Source organism: Aythya marila, assembly GCF_965140915.1.
Source record: "Aythya marila genome assembly, chromosome: 8".
Lineage (NCBI taxonomy): Eukaryota > Metazoa > Chordata > Aves > Anseriformes > Anatidae > Aythya > Aythya marila.
The window spans coordinates 17,937,856-17,957,449 of NC_139049.1; the positions used below are offsets into that span (position 1 = coordinate 17,937,856).

Below are 19,594 nucleotides of genomic sequence, written 5' to 3' on the forward strand. Positions count from 1 at the left end.
GCAAATAAGCAAATTAAGCACCAGACGAAATCATTGTGCTCAGAAATGCCCTCTGAAAGAAAACGGGGCTCTAAGCACTGTCCACGAAGGTTTGGAGGGGTAAGAGTTGCTTAGTGGAGGTTTTTGCAGTCGGTATTCCCTCATGAAAACAAGCAGCAGGGTGCCAAACGTGGTAACAGCAGTGCTGACCCTGAAGCTCGTCTCAGTACCGTGGTTTTGCATATGGCTGGGCAGCAAAAACTTCTTGTTTTTAGCAGAGCTCCTGGGTATTCACAAAATGAAGTTAGACTGAGGGGAATAGGGGCTTCTGGACACTGCTGCCCATGCCATACATCCCTGAGGGAAGGGGTAGGTGTGCATGCAAAGAGGGGAAAATCACTCCCCGTTAGGCTCACACCTTCCCAATTAAAAACCGGTGCATAAGCCGTGCAGGCGGCTGAGGGGCTCGCGGCTGCACTGGTGAAGTCCCCGCCAGCCCTCCCCGTTTGGAGGGGCACAAAACGCCGCTTCTCCAGCACTGAGGTGCCGCCGGGCCGGCCTCTGCTTGGGGGTACCGGGGCCGGGCTGGCACCGCTGGGCCTGGGGCCCCGTCCGGTGCCGTCCCGTCCCGCCGGGCCTCGGGCACGTGCCCGCCCTCCTCCGCCCGCGCCCCTTAAAGCCAGCGGGGCCGCGGCCCGGCGGGACGGCGCTGCGCAGCCCCGGCCGCTCGGGAGGCGGCGCCGGCTCCCTCCCCGCCGCGGGCTGCCCATGGAGATCTCCCTCAAGTACCTGCCCGGCGGCCGGGCCGCCGCCAGCGGGTGAGCGGGGCGGGGAGGGGAGGCGGCGGGGCTGGGGCTGGGGCTGGGGCGGCAGCCCCCGGTGTTCCCCCGAGCTGGGCTGCGGGAGGTCGGTCCCCGCCGCGGGGCAGGTAACGCCGCGGTGCCGGCTCCCCTGGGCGCAGCCCGCTCGTGTCGGTGCCCCCGGGGCCGGGACCGTGCCGGGATGGAGCCGTGCCCCGAGCTGGGGGCTCGGAGCCGCGCGATGATCACAACATGCGGTCCCCCGCTGGTCTCTCAGAGTGCTCTAACCACCGCTTTTCACGTTTATTTCCTAATATTTTAGTTGGAAGTTGCAGTTCTGCAGTTTAACGCCGCTTATTTGAATGGTACTTTGCATCTATTCTAGAAATTAACGGGTTAGCAAGCAGTTGCTGCGTATTACCTGTTGCTGAGGGCATTATTTCTGAAATATCACACCAGAGCACTCCTGCCTGTTGGCTGCTGGAAGCAGAAGTCTAGCAGTGATGCAGGCTTGAGTCTCACCTCTTCTTCTGTAAGTCAGAACGTGCGCTGCTTTCCGTGGCCGAGTTTTCTTCCGAGAGTTTCTGCAGCTGGTTAGCGAAGGAAGCCGAAGGCATCATTGAAGATGATCCCTCGCAGCGCAGATAAGCGAGGGCTAGGTAGAAGTGAAAGTACTGCTATTAGTCAGCTCTGAGCTGCTAGAGTAGCTGTACAGGCTTGAGAGGCAGCTTCGGGGGGAAAAACAAAACGAAAACGAAAAAAAACACCGTGATTTCCATGGTATGTACTCGAATATCTGAGGAAATAGTCTTTCTCAGAAAGCTTGCTGTTCGGTTTAACATCTGCCCTTTCAGATATGATTTACTTGTAATTTAAGGGAGGATTTTGCTTATATCTTGGGGTTCTTTTTGTCATGCTTCTATGCTTTACATATCAATCAGATCCAGCTTAAACCTGCTCAGTTTCCTCTTTCTTTCCCTGCTCCTGTTCGATTCAGTCTGGGGCAGGTCTTGTTCATTGTGTACCACACAGGTGCTTCTGCCTGTTCGTGGGCAGCTGGGACAGGAGAAGCTCTTTCCTGGGGTGTCAGTGCTGGGTTGAAATGCACACATATCTCCTTCCTTAGAGACTACTCACAGTTATAATTATTATATGTTTTTCTTCCTTTTTTTTTTTTTTTCTTTCAAGTTTGTATTTCATACTGGGCTAATTTTAATGGCACTTGTTTTTTCTTAAAAATCCAAATAGAAATGTATTTTACAAGTTTTCATTTTAAAGCCATTCCTGTGTTTTCCTTATCTCAAAACCAAAATCCCCCCCCCCCCCCCCCCCCCCACTTTGTGAATGATTGATTTAATGTGTAATAAAGATAACCTTTGAGATTCTGATGCTGAAATAGATTTTCACTTCCTCTTATGGAGGAATGGTACTGCGCTGCCTTTGCGTTTAGCTCTCGCTTCTCATGTTTGCCTGCTCTAGCAAGCCAAATGCACCTCATGGTCTACAGTTCGGGCAGGAATACCTGTACTCCTCAGACAGGTGGGGACAGAAGAACTAAGACTGTATCTGAGAACTTGGAATTGGTGGTTTTGGGTTTGACCTTGATAGAAAATTTCCTTTATAAAATTCAGAAGGTGGGAGCAGTTTTGTGGATGGTTAACGGGACAGATAATCAGCTGATGTAGCCCTTTCAGATGTGCTTGCTCTGCCTTAACAACTGGAGGGGGGGGAAAAATTACATGCTTGGTTCTGACCTTTGTCTGAGGCAGGGAAACTCTGACAACTGCAGAACCGGAGAACGAGGTTAGAAAGACTGAGAGAAGGGGAAAGCTTTCAATACCATGTTCAGCTGAGAGGAAGAAACTTCCAGTGGTTTAAGACATCTACAACAGCAGTCCTCTGTGCTTGTTCTTCTATTTTTTTTAATGTATTTTATTTCTTTTTTCCTCAATTATTTAAATATGTATGACTTTAGCCCTTAAAGAGGTGTGCTCATGACGGCAGTGTGCTCTGAAGCCTGCTTGGGTAGTTTAGTCTTAAAAACACCTTTTTCTGGTGGTGGAATGTGGGTTGTTCAGTGAAGCGTGAACAGTGGCCTCTTCTTGTTTCAGAGCTTCAGTTTTAAGAGAGAGATAAAACTAGACTCCTAATTGCTATTACAGGTCCTATTTAACAAATGCTTCCTGAGAAATAGCTGTTTAATTATGTTATGGTTGAATGATTTTAATTATGTGATTGTATGTTAATATTTCTTAAATCTTACAGTTTAAAAAGGAACTGCAGACCTTTTAAGATCTGAGGTGAAACTGCAATATGAGGGAATCATTTGCTGAAGTGTTCTGTTGGGTTCTAATTAACATTATTTGTATGGCAGAAATATGATGGCTCAGTCAGATTTAGACCTAAAAGAGACGGCTCTAAAAGAGGATTTGAAATTTTACTTCATGAACCCATGTGAAAAATACAGAGCAAGACATCAGATACCATGGAAACTGGCTTTGCAGATTTTGAAGATCCTTATGGTGACTACACAGGTAACCTTTCTTCTGTTTTTACTCATAGAAAAGCAATGATATGCAGGAGAAGGAGGTATGTGGTCTTGCTCTCTGCAATCTCTGAGTATTCTTCTTTGGCTTTGACTTCCTGCTTCAGTCCAGAAAGAAAAAAAAGATTCTATGAAAGCTGTATGTTGAAGGGGAAGAATAACAAACTAAATTACAAAAGCCTCCTAGAGGTTTTGCAGCAGTGTTTGACCTAATAACTTGCTGTTTCTAAGATAGCAAATTACTCATCCCTTCCTCTAAATCCAACACCATCTTAAGAAGTGCTTGTGTCACAGTGCTGCTGCATGTTCTGCTTCCTGCTGCATTCAAATATCACTGCTTCACTAGGTCATGTCAAAAGTGGTCCTCAAAATCCAGTCAGTAACTTCAAATGTATGTGTTCAGTGTGAAAACACTAGGCAGTCTGTCTGGGGATGATCGGGCTGTGGGAATCAGGCGTGCCCCTCGCTTCTGTCACTGAGTGATGCATTTCAAACCGGCTGTGGAGAGCTGGACAGGTAGGGGCAGAGAAGAGGAGGCTGTTAAACACACTGCTGCATGGTGTGGTTGGTTACCTTACTATCCACTGGCAAATGCTGACTGGCAAGTCCCTCCACAGCCCTCTGTGAGCAGAAGGGTGCTCTGCTGCTTTGCTTTCTAAGGCCATAAGATTTCCTGGATCAATTCCTAAGACTTCTTTCAGGTTGACCTTCGGCCTTGCTCTGACACCTGTCAGGTAGTCAGCAAGGGAAGGAAAACAAACTGTGAAGGATCAGGACAGTCTTGAATAGGAGATAATATCAGGTAGACAGATTCTCGTAGGTGTCTGTATGTTTCACAGATCCCAAATGATGTTCTGGAAGTTGTTAAGCCTTCTTGTAGCTGCTTCTGCCTCATGTCAGCCTATCACCAAGGCTCCTGTTGCAGCTCCTTAGGTGTGGCATAGCAGCTGGACATCTATGCCTTACTGAAAAGCAGAAGAGGCATCTGTCCCAGCGTGGGGAGTAAGTTTTACTCCAACTCTGTGCAGAAATCCCCTAGACAGTTCCCTGAGGAAATCCTGCTCTTTGATTTCTCTGTATTGCAGTTGGAAGACCCCTGTGGATTTGTTTTTGTTTGTTTTTGTTTTTATTCTTCTGGAGTTCCTAACTAGAGTGCCGCAGATTCATTTGTAGCACAGTTAACAATTTTGTAGCCAACTGAAGATGTAATTGATTTAGAACTTGGCTAGAAGCATGAATATCTTTAATCAAAAGATAGTGCATAACAGGCACAGCTGGCATCTCCTTTTTCTTTGTTCTGGCTGCAGTTCTGCTGTGCAACCAAAACGTCTTTCTCTAAATAGTACTGCTGCATGCATCCTTTTAGCCTAGCCCAGATCGAAGCAATTACTGCCTAGGACAAACAAAGTGCCCCAGTGAAGGGGAAAAAATAGGTGTGCTTTTCAGCTTCCATTGTTTTCAGTGAAGACACCTGAATGTTGGGGAGCCTGCCTGCTTGCTTTGGGGGACTTCTAAGTCTGTGGTTCCCCTGCAGTTTCTCCCTCCGTCTAGTTCCCTGCTTCTACCAGTTTCTTGCAGGGCTTGGAAACTTGATGCAGTAATGAGACAGTTTCACATTTACTATTAGTAAACAATGGAAGCCTGGGATGAAGGGTTAGCCATTTGGGGCCTGGGATATGCTCCAGCTACAATGTTCATGAAGAAACTCCTGCTGCTTGATTTCAGCATCTAGGGGCATCCATACAGGTGGTTAGCACAAATCCTGGGAAATAACTCTGTCTTCTGCTGCTGCTTGTTATAGCCTCCTTAAGCAGCACCTGTGGCCCCAGGTGATGCTTTTTGTTGCCCTGGGGTCCCACATATCTTTGCTGTAGCTCTGTGCCATGCCAAGGATCTGCTGGAATTTGTCCCATAGCAAAGCAGGATGTTTCTGGGGTAGTAGTCTGTGCTGTTAGGTGAGCTCTTCTGCCCCTTGCACCCTCTACAAAATTTTTGGCAAACTTCAGTTAGAGCTGCTGGTTTTGGGTGTGTAAAAGGCAGCAGTGACCTAGCTCTCAGTGTAGTTGTTGCACTGTAAGTTTTGGAATCAGTAGCAAACTTTGATTTGCTGTTTCTTTTGCCATGCATGTGGTAACCTTGACTTTAGTACTCTTGTGGTGTTCATTAGCATTGTAAAGAGGCAGATACTCTGCTCCTATTGTAGCAGGATCACAGTAACAGGCACCTTTCTATTTTGTATTTATTGTGCTTCAGAGCTGTTCCCAAAATGTTGCTGCTTGAACAGTACTCAAAACTCTGTTTCTCTTGTCAGCTTATCTTCTTTGGTTTGAGTAACCAATTGGTGGTTTCATTCAAAGAGGAAAACACTGTCGCTTTTAAACACCTCTTCCTGAAAGGCTATTCTGGTGTGGATGAAGATGACTACAGCTGCAGCATATACACACAGCAGGATGCTTACGATAGTATTTTTTATGTTATTAATCAGGTAAGTGCATTTCTTCATAATGAAGAGTGTTGAAGCTGAATATAGAGCTAGTAGACTTCTGCTAAGCCTCTATTTTTCTGTCTCTATTTGAATTTCAACTTTGTTTTAGTGAATCCACTTAGGTGGGATGTTCTGAAGCTTGTGTGTAGATTTCTGCATTTTTGTCTCCTGGACATAAATCTAAGACAAATTTTATTCTGTTAGTGGATAGTACTGAAATCCAGAAAACCTGAAAAATCAGTCATCTCGCATGAACTGGAACCTTTGTTTAGGTCTTGCTTTGAAGAGCCATGGGCCTGAGTATACCTATGTGTGGTATTCAAAAAATTTTGTGCTTACAGCTATACTGAATTGCAGCTTTGTAGTGAGTGCCAGAGGCCTCAAAATGGGGAATACGGTACTCCCAGGAATGTAGGGGCACTGGCCCTGGCTAAGGATGGCATTTTATGGAACCTCCCCTTTATAACTGAGGGAGGAGGGTGAATAAATCTAGAATGAAAATTCAGTACGTATTTTTATGTTTAATTTTAATACATTCAGAAGTCATGAGATGAAAGAGGATGTGTGTGTGTAAAGTGGGATGTGTTGTCTGTGTTCAAGAATGGCAATAGGCTCGGGAACAGTTCAGGTGGGATGAACAGCAAGTGGCTTTAAACCACCTCCCTTCCTGGACCTCAGGACGTTAGCTCTGACACAGTCAGAGCAGTGCTGCCCACTGTCAGCTGTGCCCAGCAGCATCTGGGGATGCTGTGGTGTGAGGCCATGCCTCCTCTTTAAATGTGTGTTTGTTCTAGGGCTTGCTGCTTCTCAGACATCTCCTCTACACTACAGCAGAGCCCTCTGCAGATCAAACACACTTCTACTGTGCAGGGCAAGGTCAAGAGTCTGGCTGTTAAAATAAGTGCTGAGATAGTTTTCTCTGTCTTCCTGCTGAGTTCTCAATATTGCTACTATTTCTGCTCCAAAACGTCCTTTTTTCTTCCTTGCTTGCTTTCTCTCTTTCCTTCTTTTGTAGGCACTAATGCTGAGGTGAAGTCCAGATAGAAGACAGTAGAGAAATAGTAGCTCATATTCTCAAGAATGAGCCGATGTGTGATACAGGCATCAGGAAAAGGTCTCTTCATAAAATGTCTGTGTTGTATAAATGTAGACATATTGTTTAAGAAGGATAAATTTGTGTAATCTGGGTGCTGGTGCTGAGCTGGGCTGGCACACAGGCTTGTCACTGAGCTGCTCTGCTGCTGGGCAGCCGAGAGGCATAGCAGGAGCTGTGCCCCAGGTGCCAGCATCACCAATGCACATCTGCAAGGTGTGACTCCACGGTCAGAGCATGTACCTGGCTTCCAGCCCTGGGGCTGTGTGGGCGGCAGGTCAGGATAGGATCAGCCTTGAAACTGAGCTTTTCAGTGGATCCATGTGTGGAGAATGCTTGACTTGACATTCATTATCAGCTTGCATTTCTAGCCCTTGTTTTTAAGCACATATGAAGAGGCTAGCACAGTGATGCTTTCCAGGTGACTTGCAGTGTATTTAATGTAAGTGGAAACTAAAGTACCTTCTTCACAGGCACACTCTGAGTTGCCTCTGTGCTTGTGTAAAGCAGACAGGTTAAATTACTTTTGGATGCTGCCCAAGCTGTGTGTGTGCTCCTTGGTTGCTAGCTGTAGATATGTGGCTTCACTCTTCTGTAGTCACAGGGAGCAGCATTGATTTTGGGGTAGGCTTTACAGACGAACATAAAACCTGTGACTTGGACTGTATGTACTTCCAACCTAAACCTCTTCATGGAGGCAGTAATAATCTGGGTACACTTATCTTCTGCCTGCTGTGAGATGACTACTTTAGGGGAGGGATTGCTGTAGAAAACTAGTAGAACTTTGCGAATCACTTACTAATGTTTCCAGGCCTAACACTAAACCCAAAACAGCTCATGCAAGTCCTAAGCTTTCCTAGTATTGTGCTTTTAACCGTTTCAACCAACATCTCAGTTCAAGACAGAGTTTAATTTATACAGCCCAGGATTTTTTAAAATTGTGCTGAATTTTAAACCAAAGATCTTAATGTTTCAAGTGGTTTGAAAATGAACACCTTCATGAGTTAAATACATAAGATGTCCCCAGAGTGTGTGTGGTTAGTAGCAGGACTGCATTGACGTCCCTGCCATGCATCTCATTAAAACTTGTCTGCTGGCTTGCTGAACAGCACATGGGTAATCATTTGCTGGCAGCCCAGTAGGTATGGGGCACCTAGTCACTGTGTAACCAGGATGTCAAGCACTGCTCATTAGTGGCCAGCACCCTGCTTACCCTGCTTAGCTTTCCGTGAGATGCCCCAAAATCTTTACTTTCACATAGTCTGCAAGTTGAGAGTTTTTTTTTTTTTTTAATGCAAAAGTTGTATTGACGCAAGTAATTCTGAGACAGCAAGTTACTGTCTCTTGCAGAAAGAGGAGTGTCTGTTAACTTCTAGTTCTGTTTTGCTTTTAAACTAGTACAAACAATTAAAGAACATCTCCTTGGGGACACTTGGTTATGAACATGATGGATCAGGTTTAAAAATTTGTAAACAACAATACAAGAAAGGTGCAATGCTTCCTTCCAATGACACACTGAACATAGACATTTCTACTGAAACAGGTATGGTACTGTTGCACTAAAAAGTATCTTGAACTGTGGAGTATTTAAATTCTAATGCTGAATCAGTAAAGTTTAAAACTAAGGGCTTTTTTTCTGTGGTGCTCATGTTCTTTGCTTCTTTCCCTCTTGCTGACCTACCTAAAAATGACAACTGTGTAGACTATAGGAAACTATTCAGCTGTTGTCATTAGTGGGTTGTGGTTTTGTGTGTGTGTGGTTTGTTTTTTTTTTTTTTTTTTTTTTTTTCTTCTCCATTCCATGCAGATTTCTGAATGCTGATAAGGCTGGAACTTCAGTAGGTGGGTGTCCTTACCACCTCTCAGAGCAGAGAGCTGGCTGCAGCTTCTCCTCAGCTGCTTACATAATACCCTAGCTGGGGCTCTGTATGAATATTTGCTTGATTAGGACTTATGATTGAAGCCAATTATCTGAATTTTATGCTGCTTTCTATGTGAAATTTTTAGCATTACATCTTTTCCTCTTCTCTTTGCAGAATGTATCGTTTTAAAGCCACAGGAGCTGGCCAGTAAAAAGGCTGAACTGAAGCTGAACTCTTCATTCTTCAATCTTGAGTTTTATAGGTAAAGTAGTGTGGGATTTGGTTTTGCATTTTTTTTCACTTTCATATGGTTATGATGGATTTGGATTTGTACAGTTTCTATGCTTTTTATATGCATGTATTTGTGTATATTTATACACTTTTTAAAACATTCAGGCTTATACAGGTTGAAATCTCCTTCAAGCTGAAAGGCATTGCCCTACAAACAATCCATGCCCGTGAATTGCCCGACTGCTATGCATTTCAAAATACTGTAAGTGACTATGGGGTATGGCACTTCCAACACTGTACATATAATAAGAGCTTAAGGGCCCACAGTCATCATCCTTGTATCTAGACTGGAAGGGAAAAGCAGTTGAGTCCTGTCCCTTACCCCTTCTTGCCAAAGGTTCCTGAAACTCTTTCCATGGGCCAATGTTGTTTCCAGCTGTTAACTTCATAGCCTGAGAAGGAGGTAAGTAATCGTTAGTCTACTAAAGGTTAAACTTGAAGTTTGGCTTCTTGGAATACTGCCTTTAATGCTATAAGATATGTGTTCTCAAACTATTTCTGTACCACTGTTTATGGTAACAGCTTTCTTAAAACTTACCTAAATAACAAATACTGACTCATATTATGTCAAAGCAGTTACCAAAATTTGTTTTAGAAATAAATTTTTGCTGGTCTTGCTTCTGATATACTTTTGTGTTTCCAGATCACTTTCAATAACAGAGCTCACAGTGGAAAAATCAAAATCTATTTTGATAGTGATACTGATATTCAAGAATGCAAGGACTGGCACATACTTGGTTCTGGTAAGTATAGCACACACTTCTATAGCACAATGGCAGTATTACACGTCTCCTCCTGTCATTTCACCTGCTCTGTAAGAGTCTGTCTAACAAGACTTTCCCTGTCCTGTTCATCCTACCCACTCCCTGCTCTGACAACAAAAAGCTTTGCCTGATGCAACTCATTACCTCTTTGTAATTAGGTGTTTGGGAAATAATCCCCTTTCTCAGAAGAGATTGAGATAACACGGGCATCTCTGTACAGTGGTGTGTGTTAGCAGTAGGCTCTATCTGAAAGGAGAGTGGATTTTTCTCTTAGAGATTTTAATTGTTCTATTGATCTGAGATTTCTCAAACAATTCCAGTTCATGTACTAACAATGGGATATTCCTGACTCAATCCTTTTTACAGCTTTCAAAAGTGTTTATGAGCAGCTGAAGCATGTTATTTCTGGAAGAGTTTAGAGTTGTTTTTTCCTTTAATTTTTTTCCCCCACTGATAAATTTCACGATGTGCATGAACAAGGGATGGTATTTACTTTTTTTTTCCTATTGTTAAGGCTTAATCTAATGGTTGAGGATTGTGTACTAAAGACTTCTTCGCAGGAATAGTCACTGTACTGAACAGTATGTGACTACCTCTGTATGTCGACTTACTGTAAAGGACTATGTCAGAGTAATAATAGTTTTGTGTCCTACATAGGATCTCAATTAATGATTATGTTAAATAGCCTGTCTTTGGCCAAAGCCAACTTTTCTCTGATAATAGCATGTGGTACTGTTATTAAGGAGGTATTACAGTGTGTTCTGGCTTGCATCTATTTACAATAATTTCTTGGTGGCTGTCTTTCAGCTAGCTGTTCTTGAGTAGTTTATTTACATGTAATGACCAACTGAGGGACCACATGTAATTTTGCAATAAAGCTGAAGTGCTGTTTACAATGGTAAAGAGTGTTTTACTATATTTCATATAGTTAAATACATGTTGTGAAACTATGTGTTGTGATAGGGACAACTGATAAAACATCTGTTTTAGGTTTACAGAAATGCTTCTAAATCTGTGCATGAAAAGAGTACAATGCAAAAGTCAGACAAGTTTCTGATTGCAGGTCAGGGAATGAGAAATGAGGTGTGATTTTTGTTGGTTGGTTGGTTTTAAAGTTGATAGAGATGTTGACTCATATCAACATCACTTCTTTTACGCTATGTAGTTCTAGCACTGTTGGAGCACAGATGTAGATGGAGAGATGAACTTAGTGGGAAAAAGGGGACACCTGTATTAATATTCCCACTCTTGTTTTAATTTTGAAAAACTCAAGCATGCTTAGAACTCTTGATACCCATATAATTCTCTGGTCAATTGTACTTAAGACATACTTACTCAAAAATGAGTAGTTTCATACCTTCTTTCTTCATGGGGTAAGAGTTTAAATGCAATATGTCTGACCATTTTGTAACAATATGTGCTCAAAGAGATGTGAAGACTAACTCTTTCTTTTCCTTGGCTTTTTACAGTTCTCCAGAAAAACAGTCAGTATATTCTAGTTTTTGATGGATTTGTCATCTTAAGTTGCTTAGCATCTCTCATCCTCTGCACACGATCCATTGTTCTTGCCTTGAGGCTACAAAAAGTAAGCACAGTACTCATAATCTCAATGTTTATTTTGTCTCTATCATGTTTTATGCTGGTTTTGTGACATGGGATGTCTTGAAATATTGGCTGGCAAATCACTTGCAAGGATGTTGCTTTTCTCTTACATCCTTTCTAGCAAGAGATACAGTGTAAGTGTCTGTGATGAACAGTTGCTGGCAGAAATGGGTTCTAGTTCTCGTTGTGTTGTACTGTAACATGAAATATTTCATTTTATCTCTTGAGGGTGCTAAGAGGGCACATTTTTGGGTGCGCGTCCAGGACTTAATGTTGTTCAGGTTCTTATACAAAATAAAAACAAACAAAACCATCAAAACCTCCACAAACAAAATAATACTTCTGAGTCTTTGAGCTGCTAACAGCCAACACATCTTACACCTTAAAAGTATGAACTCTCTTTCACTGACTTCAGAGCAGAAGTCCCATACAGATCATATTGTAAATTAATACTTTAATGAACATCCCTCGAAGCCAACAGTAGCTGGAGAACAGAAAGCATAGCATATATTTTAATTCTAGCTGTTTGTTGGTCTTTCTGAGACTGGAACAGATCTTTTCAGCTCCTCCTTCTCCCTCTATTATCCCTGGTCAGCCCACTGTCAGATTGCTCTTGCTTACCCTCCTTTGCAGACTCTGAGACTGACTTCATCTTGAGCTGCTTGTAGAGCCTTGTGTAAGCAGACTTGGCTCTTCTGGGCCAAAGGCAGATACAGAGACACAAGCTGGGCCCTGAGGTGTAACAATTAATTGGCACAGACTACGTAAGCATATGGCTTACGGGAGCTGGAAAATAAATGCAGGTTATGTATGATATGAAAGCACAGATACTTGTTTATCTTATTCAGTATATCCTTTTTGTAGTTTGTTGTCCTCACTCTTGTGTGGTTTACAAAATTCAGCAAAGGTGTTATGAAACTGCTGCCAGGAGTATGGACACTGTCATTTGTTTATGAGCAAAAAGAACAAGTGAGAGCAGATAGGCCACGTTGGCTCTGTCAGAAGTGAGAGCTCTTGCCTTACAGCCATGTTTGAGTTGTAGTTATCAATTATTCTTGTCTCATTCCTGTTGGGGGTGGATAGGAACCTCCTGTGAAGGCGGTTGACAAGGGGATAACAAGCCATGGCTAGGTTAGTGGGGATCAGTTAGGAAGTCAGCTGTTCTGTGGAAAGTTGGTTTTCACTGGTCTAAACTTTTTTTTCTTTCAATTTATTTCTCTTGCTATTGCCAATGACTTTTAGGCTATTATTCCAGCAAATACAATGGGAAAAGTGGGTATGTGAATCTTGAGCGTTACTACAGTACTGGGGCATCCATACATATTTTTCATCTAAGGTGACCTGTAACTAAACATCTAAATGCTTGTCAATAGAGATTTGTGAACTTCTTCTTGGAGAAATATAAACGTCATGTCTGTCATGCTGATCGCCTGGAGTTCATAAATGGATGGTATGTCCTAGTAATTATCAGTGATGTGATGACAATCATTGGGTCAATCCTAAAAATGGAAATAAAAGCCAAGGTGAGAGTTTATTTTTTTCAGGTTAAATACGTGTCTTGATTACAATCAGGTGTAATGTGTTTTTAACTTGGAGACAAATGAAAGTGAGCTACAATAGTTAAGTTATCTTGTTTGCTTCTTGCTAGTTCTTATTTCTCTTATGTCATTGTCCTCTGTACTGGAACACAGGCAGTTGCCTGAGAAATTGTGCATTTGTTCATCATTGAGGCTTATTTTGTATATCACATCAAACTCTTGGGCTTGCTCTTCCATATGAGCAGTGCTCAGAAAGGTGGTGGTGGGATTCTTGCATCCATCAAAAAGGACATGCATGCATCATCTATTAAAATGAAGGCTGTGCTGGACTATTCTTACTAATTGCTTTCAGTTCCCTTTCCCCAGTGTCGTTCAATAAAACCTTGCAAGCTGTTTAAACATCTAGTTTCCACAGTGCTAAATCCCCTAATCCCTGGTTTAGAACCTGTGGGTAGACGGTTCCTAACTAAAATCCCTGGGTTATGTTATTCCTGTAAGCAGTGGTAGTGCATGTTGCACAGGAAAGTCAGGAGTCATCCCCTTGGATAAAACAGGGGCCTCTGGCTCCAGGGGCTGGAAAAATAGCTATTAAATAGCTGTTGCTGTCCCAGCCTGCCCAAACTGCAGGCACAATCAGTGTCGGCTGCTAGTCCTTGACCTCCTCGTCTGGGCTTGCTGAAATCAATGTGTCTTGTCCAGCTGGCAGCTCTTAGTGGTGTGGTTTTTTTTTTTTTGTTTTTTTTTTTTTTTTTTAATTTCAATAGAGCTGTGTGTCAACAATTTGTATGTTCACAAAACTTTGTATTCTGGGAAAAGCAGAATAGGTGGTGTGCTGCTGCTGTTTCATGTGTACTAATGCTCAAAGAGCAAATGCCCAGGGTGGCTTTCAGAGGAAGCACTTACCAATGTCCAGTTGTATGGTGAGGCTGGGGGGAGATGTGGGTGGGAAATTGTGAACTAAATGAGTATCTCACACTTACTGTCACCAGTTCTAGCCATCTGCTCAAGCAGAATGCAAGTAGAATTGGTTACAAATGTCCTGGTAGTGAAAATTGTGTTCTACTTCAAACAACTGGCAACCTCTTCAAAGCTGTTAATGCTTGTAGTACAGACAAGGCTGTGGTCCTGAGGCTAACTTGTCATTTAAATGATGGCTCACATTATACTAAATAGTGAATGAAAGCTTGTTGGCCTAACAACAGCATATGTTAACTTTCTCATTTTAAAAAACAAAAACAAAAACTTGTAAGATCAAATTGAATATATCTTCAACTATATAGTAACTAAAGTAAGGGCCTTAGTTCTTCCAGGCTGTGTGAAAAACTTCAGGAATGTCCATGTAGATATGCTTCCATTTGCAGCACTAGTGCATTTGTGTCATCTTGCTAAATAAGTGCAGCACAGCATGGTCTGATTTTTGTGATGTAGCAATATCCTTTGGATATCAGACTGTCCTGCTTTGTTTGTTTGACCTGCTGAAACTTGATCAGCTCTCAAGCTGACATACTTCTTGCTTGGTAACCTGACCACTTGCTCTCTTTGGATCCCTCAGAATCTTACAAGTTACGATGTCTGCAGCATTTTACTTGGAACATCAACTTTATTTGTGTGGGTCGGAGTCATCAGATACCTGGGATATTTTCAAACCTACAATGTAAGGCTGGAGTCAAATATTCAACAATTATATGTTTACATCTGTCACTCCTTTTCAGGTCTTTTTTAAATTTGTGACCTCTTTTCCTTTCCTCCATGCTTTTTGTAGGTGCTCATTTTAACTATGCAAGCTTCATTGCCCAAAGTGCTAAGGTTTTGTTGTTGTGCCGGGATGATTTATCTTGGGTATACTTTCTGTGGCTGGATTGTATTGGGACCTTACCATGAAAAGGTATGTCAGCAGTGTTACTCCTTTTCTTGTCAACTGTGTAATGTCTGTATGTAGCTCCCAATTATAAATTTAGGGCTTGTTTCTGGTATTTATTTTTTTGTTTATTTAAAAGCTCCAACACAAAATAACATGGGAGCGTTTCTCCTTCCACATACACTTCTTGTCGCCTGCTTCTTCTAACAAAATAACTATTCTTGCTTTCGCTGTCTGAACTGTACTGACCTGTAATCTGAGTGTCTGTATTGTTTGGATGAGGTTAGAGTTGCTTTGCTCTGTTCTCTGTTGCCCTCTTCTGGCAATCCCGGTGCAACTGGAATGAAGTTCACTTAGCATTTGTGGGTATCACATCCACTGACTTTGTTTTCCAAATCTTTTCCGTGACATGTAACATCAACCACTAAACCTTGACTCAGATGGGAGGATGAGTGGTTGTCTTCTCTGTTTACTTTGCTTTGTCTGGGTGTGTTGTGGCTTCTTTTATTATGTTTTGTTTGTGGAAGCTTGATATCAAAATGTTTGCCTGGTGTGTTCCTCTTCTCAGAAACCTGTGTACAGAAGTAAAGCTTTATATATTGCAAAATGCACACGAAAACAACTCTAAATTTTGCTTTCTTTTCATAATGGATGCTGTATCTGACTTTTTGGGGGGGGGAGGGGGGAAGCAAGCAGGTTCCTGATGTTATGCATGAATGGACATTCAGAATTTATGACAAACATGGCTTCTTGTGCTTGATTTCTGATTACACACCCTATATACAGTAACAAAGATGCATGCTGAAGTGCTTGTTTTAGCTTTTGTTACCCCTAGGGTTTGGACTCAAACTCGTAACTCCCTCTGAAATGTAGGTGCTCAGTCTACTACATATGTTTTAAATTGAGGGTAGTTAATTTCTCTGAGATGCTGTATGCTGTGAGATCCTCTGCCATAATAGAAGCTAAATTCTTTTAAGAATCACAACATGAATACCGTTCCCTGAAATCTTCCCTGAAATCCTTGTAGCAAGTGCACTGATGAGCTGAGCAGAAGGAAATGTAGTCAACAACGTGCTTATCTATTTCCATATTAATTCATGCTAATATTACAGATTGATATCAGGGAAAACAACTGTAGTTCTGTAGGGGTTTTTGTCATTGTTGCTGTTTCTGAACACTTCCCCTGTGCCCCACTGGAAGGCAGTGTGTCGCTGTGCAGAGCACTCGGAGCCCAGTGCTGGGCTGGCAGCCTGCCCCCTGCGCTGGGAAAGGGAAGAGCCTTCCCTGCTGGGCAGGTACAGAGGAGAGAAGTCCTTATTCTCAGATATTTTGAAAAACCTTAGTTGGAAATCATAACTATGCTGTTTTTTTCCTTATTTTTTATTTTCCTGCAGGTTTAGAATAAGTTAAAATTTAAGAACTTAAATTTTATATGGTGGTCACTTATTAACAACACAAATGTAAGAAGATTTATGATCACAAAATAGACCTGTGATGCTCAACAGGCAAAAGAACCAATGTAAAATGCTCAGAAATGTGTAGAAATATAAGCATGGCTACTACTGATATGTATGTTTCAGTTTGAATGTGCAGAAAATAAGAAGGATGGTAGCGCTTCAGTTGGCTTTTTTTTTCTGCTGAGTTAAACTGTAAGGGGAAGAAATACTTGTCTTGTAGTTATGATTTCCATGTTCCCTTTAATATGGATGAGTGATTGAAATTCTAATAGTATTTGTACTCATTATTTTCTAGTTTGAAGATCTGAACACGGTGGCTGAGTGTTTGTTTTCTTTGGTCAACGGTGATGATATGTTCGCAACATTTGCTCAAATCCAGCAGAAAAGCACGTTGGTGTGGGTGTTCAGTCGGTTATATCTCTATTCCTTCATTAGTCTGTTTATATACATGATCCTCAGCCTTTTTATTGCACTCATCACTGACTCCTATGACACTATAAAGGTAAAACATTAGTCTTCCGTTGCACTTCTGACCAGTTTTATATTTACTCGTGTTCATCGCTCAGCGCCATAATATCTGGTACTCATTATGATGACTGATTAGAATATTAAAATATCGTATACTGAACTGGTGTTCTGGAGAGCATTTCCTCTGCCTGGCTGGGGCCTTTGGAATCCAGAATTGTTGTTCCTAATGAAAATGAACCTAGGGCAATCACAGTGAGCACAGTAGCTAACTGGAACAAGGGAGGATTGATGCAAGCATGATTCAAGACTGCTTGCTTGTTCTCACAGTCAGTCAACTAGATGTAAAAGAATCTGGACAATATGAATTTTATGTCACTTTTAGTTTGCTCTGGTCCCACTGCGTGTATGGTGTGTCTGGGATGGGATTGTATTTTTTTTCTTATAGATATATTGAATGAATGAAAGAAATCATTAAATCAGTTTTTTAACTTTTGTACTCTAGAGGAGACTTGAAAAAACTTAATGCCCAGTAATTTCTGATGTGTTGTAATAACATGCTTTATTTTTCAGAAATACCAGCAAAGTGGGTTTCCAGTAACAGATCTACATGAATTTCTGAAAGACTGTGGCAATGTTTCTTACAGAAAAGAACAGGCTTCCATGCCATCCATTTGTTGCTGTAGAAGGTTAGTAGGGTGTTTCTGGTGAATGTTATTCTCAGAAGTACACCAGCTAGCTTCTCACTATGAAGTGGAGCTTCACAGATGTTGGAGCACCCAGAATTCTGCCCATGGACTACTTGGGCTCTGTTATCCCTCTCATGTTTTACTTGGTGTTAGATCTTCAGTCTGCTTGTGGTGAAGGGGAACTTTTCTAAGTTTAAACACACCTTAAGTGTTTTGCTCATGTAAAAGCTACCATGCAAAAACTGGTGGAAGTTGACAGAAGGATGGCAAAGTATAATGTGGAGCTGCCAAAAAGTCAGGAGAAGATTACGTCTCTGCAGCTTAGGGTTTAAGTCTTCTGTTTCTAAATAGCTTTTCCACTAGGCTGTGGGAAGTAAGAGACAGCAAGAGGATGTGATTCAGCAAGGGACCTGTGCTTAATTCCACAGCCATGTTGTATCTGTGAGGCAAACCAGTCCAATCTAATCTGTCACAATACCAGAAACACTTCTAAATGGGTGGTTGCCACTAAATTCAAAGCTTTGGAGATCCAAGCTGTGGTCCTTCTTAAGCTGGTCTTGGTGAGGTATGAAGATCTCATCTGGTGTTGATATGGTTTGGAATTCTAAGAACAGAATTCTGTTTCTGAGGAAACCTAATAAACCTCTGAGTGAGTGACTGAAGATAGGCAGCTTCTTGTCACTGTCACTAGGCAGTCCAGGAGAATTTGTGCTTGTGCACAGAATGATTGTGGGCACATGGTAGGGAAGCCAAGGCTATGGGAGAAGGAATAGTGCTGACTGTGAATTCCTTTTTAATCCCAATTGGTGTAATGAATCCTTGTTATATACTGAGGCTTTTGTGAAATGCAACCTTATACTTTTGATGTACTCTGGCAGAAAGAAACCCCTTTGCCAAAAAGGAGCAAGTGAGATGATGATGGCAGGTATCCCAGCAGTTGCTGTGGGCACTTGAGGGTTGACTAGTTCATGAGAAAGCCAGCCAGATACAGCTGCAGGTTTCACGTCTGACTTTCCATGCAAGCTAAGAGATTCTTGTCTGCTTGAGCATAATAGATATACTTTACTGTAATATGCTGCGGAGTGTGGTGAGGACAGAAGCTTAGTAGCTGGAATGCAAATCTGTAGGTCTTATTACTAAAACAGTTTCTGCTTGATTGTCCCAGTGCAGGTGTTGAAAGCTCTATCCTGAAATGGGAGAGCACAGGGCAGAATGATAAAAATTCATTGTAGTTTTGTATTGCTTCCTATTCCTTGCTGAATGAAAAATTGTAAATTTTCTTTTGCAGGCGACTGAGTGATGACAACTTAATACTCATTAACTGATGATTCTGCATTGAAATTCACCACTAATGTATGCAAAGAAAGCACAGTTGTATGGAGAATAATAATTCTCCAAATTGCAACAAAACCCACTATCTGGACCTGCTTCGTTGTGAACAGACTAATTGTACCTAATTAAGGTGTTGGGGAAGAAAAGCTGCTAATGTGACCGCAGCTGGCTGACCAGGAAGAGAGCCTAGCTTGGTCTGGAGAAGAGCTGTGAAGAACTGTGTTCTTGCCCCAGGTTTTGTCACGTTACAGAAGGCTGATCCTTGAGAACTGTCTATAGGAGCTCTGTTTGCTAATCACCTCCAGGAAGAAGAAAAGTGATGCTGAACCAGCAGTTCTTAATAAGAAATACATGAATGACATTTAAAAATAATTCCACAGTAAAAACAAAAACACATGTACACAAAAATAAATAAAAAGCAGAGTATTACAACTGTTGGCAAGGAAAAGGGAGGAGGCTTTCATTTCACTTCAAGTGATGCATTTAGCATTGAGACTAACTTCTACTTGGCACAATTCGTTTCCTTAGAATAAACTTATGTAAAACTACAGAGCTGCAAAAAAGTGCAAAATAATTACCGTTCTCCTTGTATATCAGTTTTAACATAAGCCATTTTTAGATCATTTTTCTGTTTGACAGCTTTACTAAAAACAAAAGCGATTTGTTATCCTTTTTTGGTTGTGAGTCTTCTCTATCATGCTCACAGTATTTGATGTATATATTCTGTCCAAATTAAACTTATTGCTTTACCTATAGATAAACACATTTTTCGCGTAGTTGGAAACTTCCATGGCAAGCATAATGTAAGGAATGATGAAAAGACTTTATTTTTTT

The 19,594-nt window shown here is 41.8% G+C and overlaps 1 protein-coding gene across 5 annotated transcripts in view; it reads left to right on the forward strand.

Moving 5' to 3' along the window:
- Positions 1-19,594, forward strand: part of MCOLN2 (mucolipin TRP cation channel 2) — a 76,762-nt gene extending 57,168 nt beyond the window's left edge. The window contains exons 1-14 of one of the 5 annotated variants that reach the window (XM_082765765.1): positions 631-797; positions 3,154-3,313; positions 5,636-5,809; positions 8,301-8,445; positions 8,939-9,026; positions 9,161-9,257; positions 9,699-9,798; positions 11,289-11,404; positions 12,795-12,944; positions 14,512-14,613; positions 14,722-14,844; positions 16,570-16,776; positions 17,313-17,428; positions 18,717-19,589. In XM_082765765.1, coding sequence (XP_082621891.1) covers positions 748-797; positions 3,154-3,313; positions 5,636-5,809; positions 8,301-8,445; positions 8,939-9,026; positions 9,161-9,257; positions 9,699-9,798; positions 11,289-11,404; positions 12,795-12,944; positions 14,512-14,613; positions 14,722-14,844; positions 16,570-16,776; positions 17,313-17,428; positions 18,717-18,753 — 1,665 coding nt within the window. In that variant the 5' untranslated portion in view covers positions 631-747 and the 3' untranslated portion in view covers positions 18,754-19,589. Of the gene's footprint in view, positions 1-630; positions 798-958; positions 1,560-2,203; positions 2,319-3,153; positions 3,314-5,635; positions 5,810-8,300; positions 8,446-8,938; positions 9,027-9,160; positions 9,258-9,698; positions 9,799-11,288; positions 11,405-12,794; positions 12,945-14,511; positions 14,614-14,721; positions 14,845-16,569; positions 16,777-17,312; positions 17,429-18,716 lie in introns of those variants that run through there. The other 4 variants (XM_082765767.1, XM_082765764.1, XM_082765766.1 and 1 more) reach the window with 4 other exon arrangements.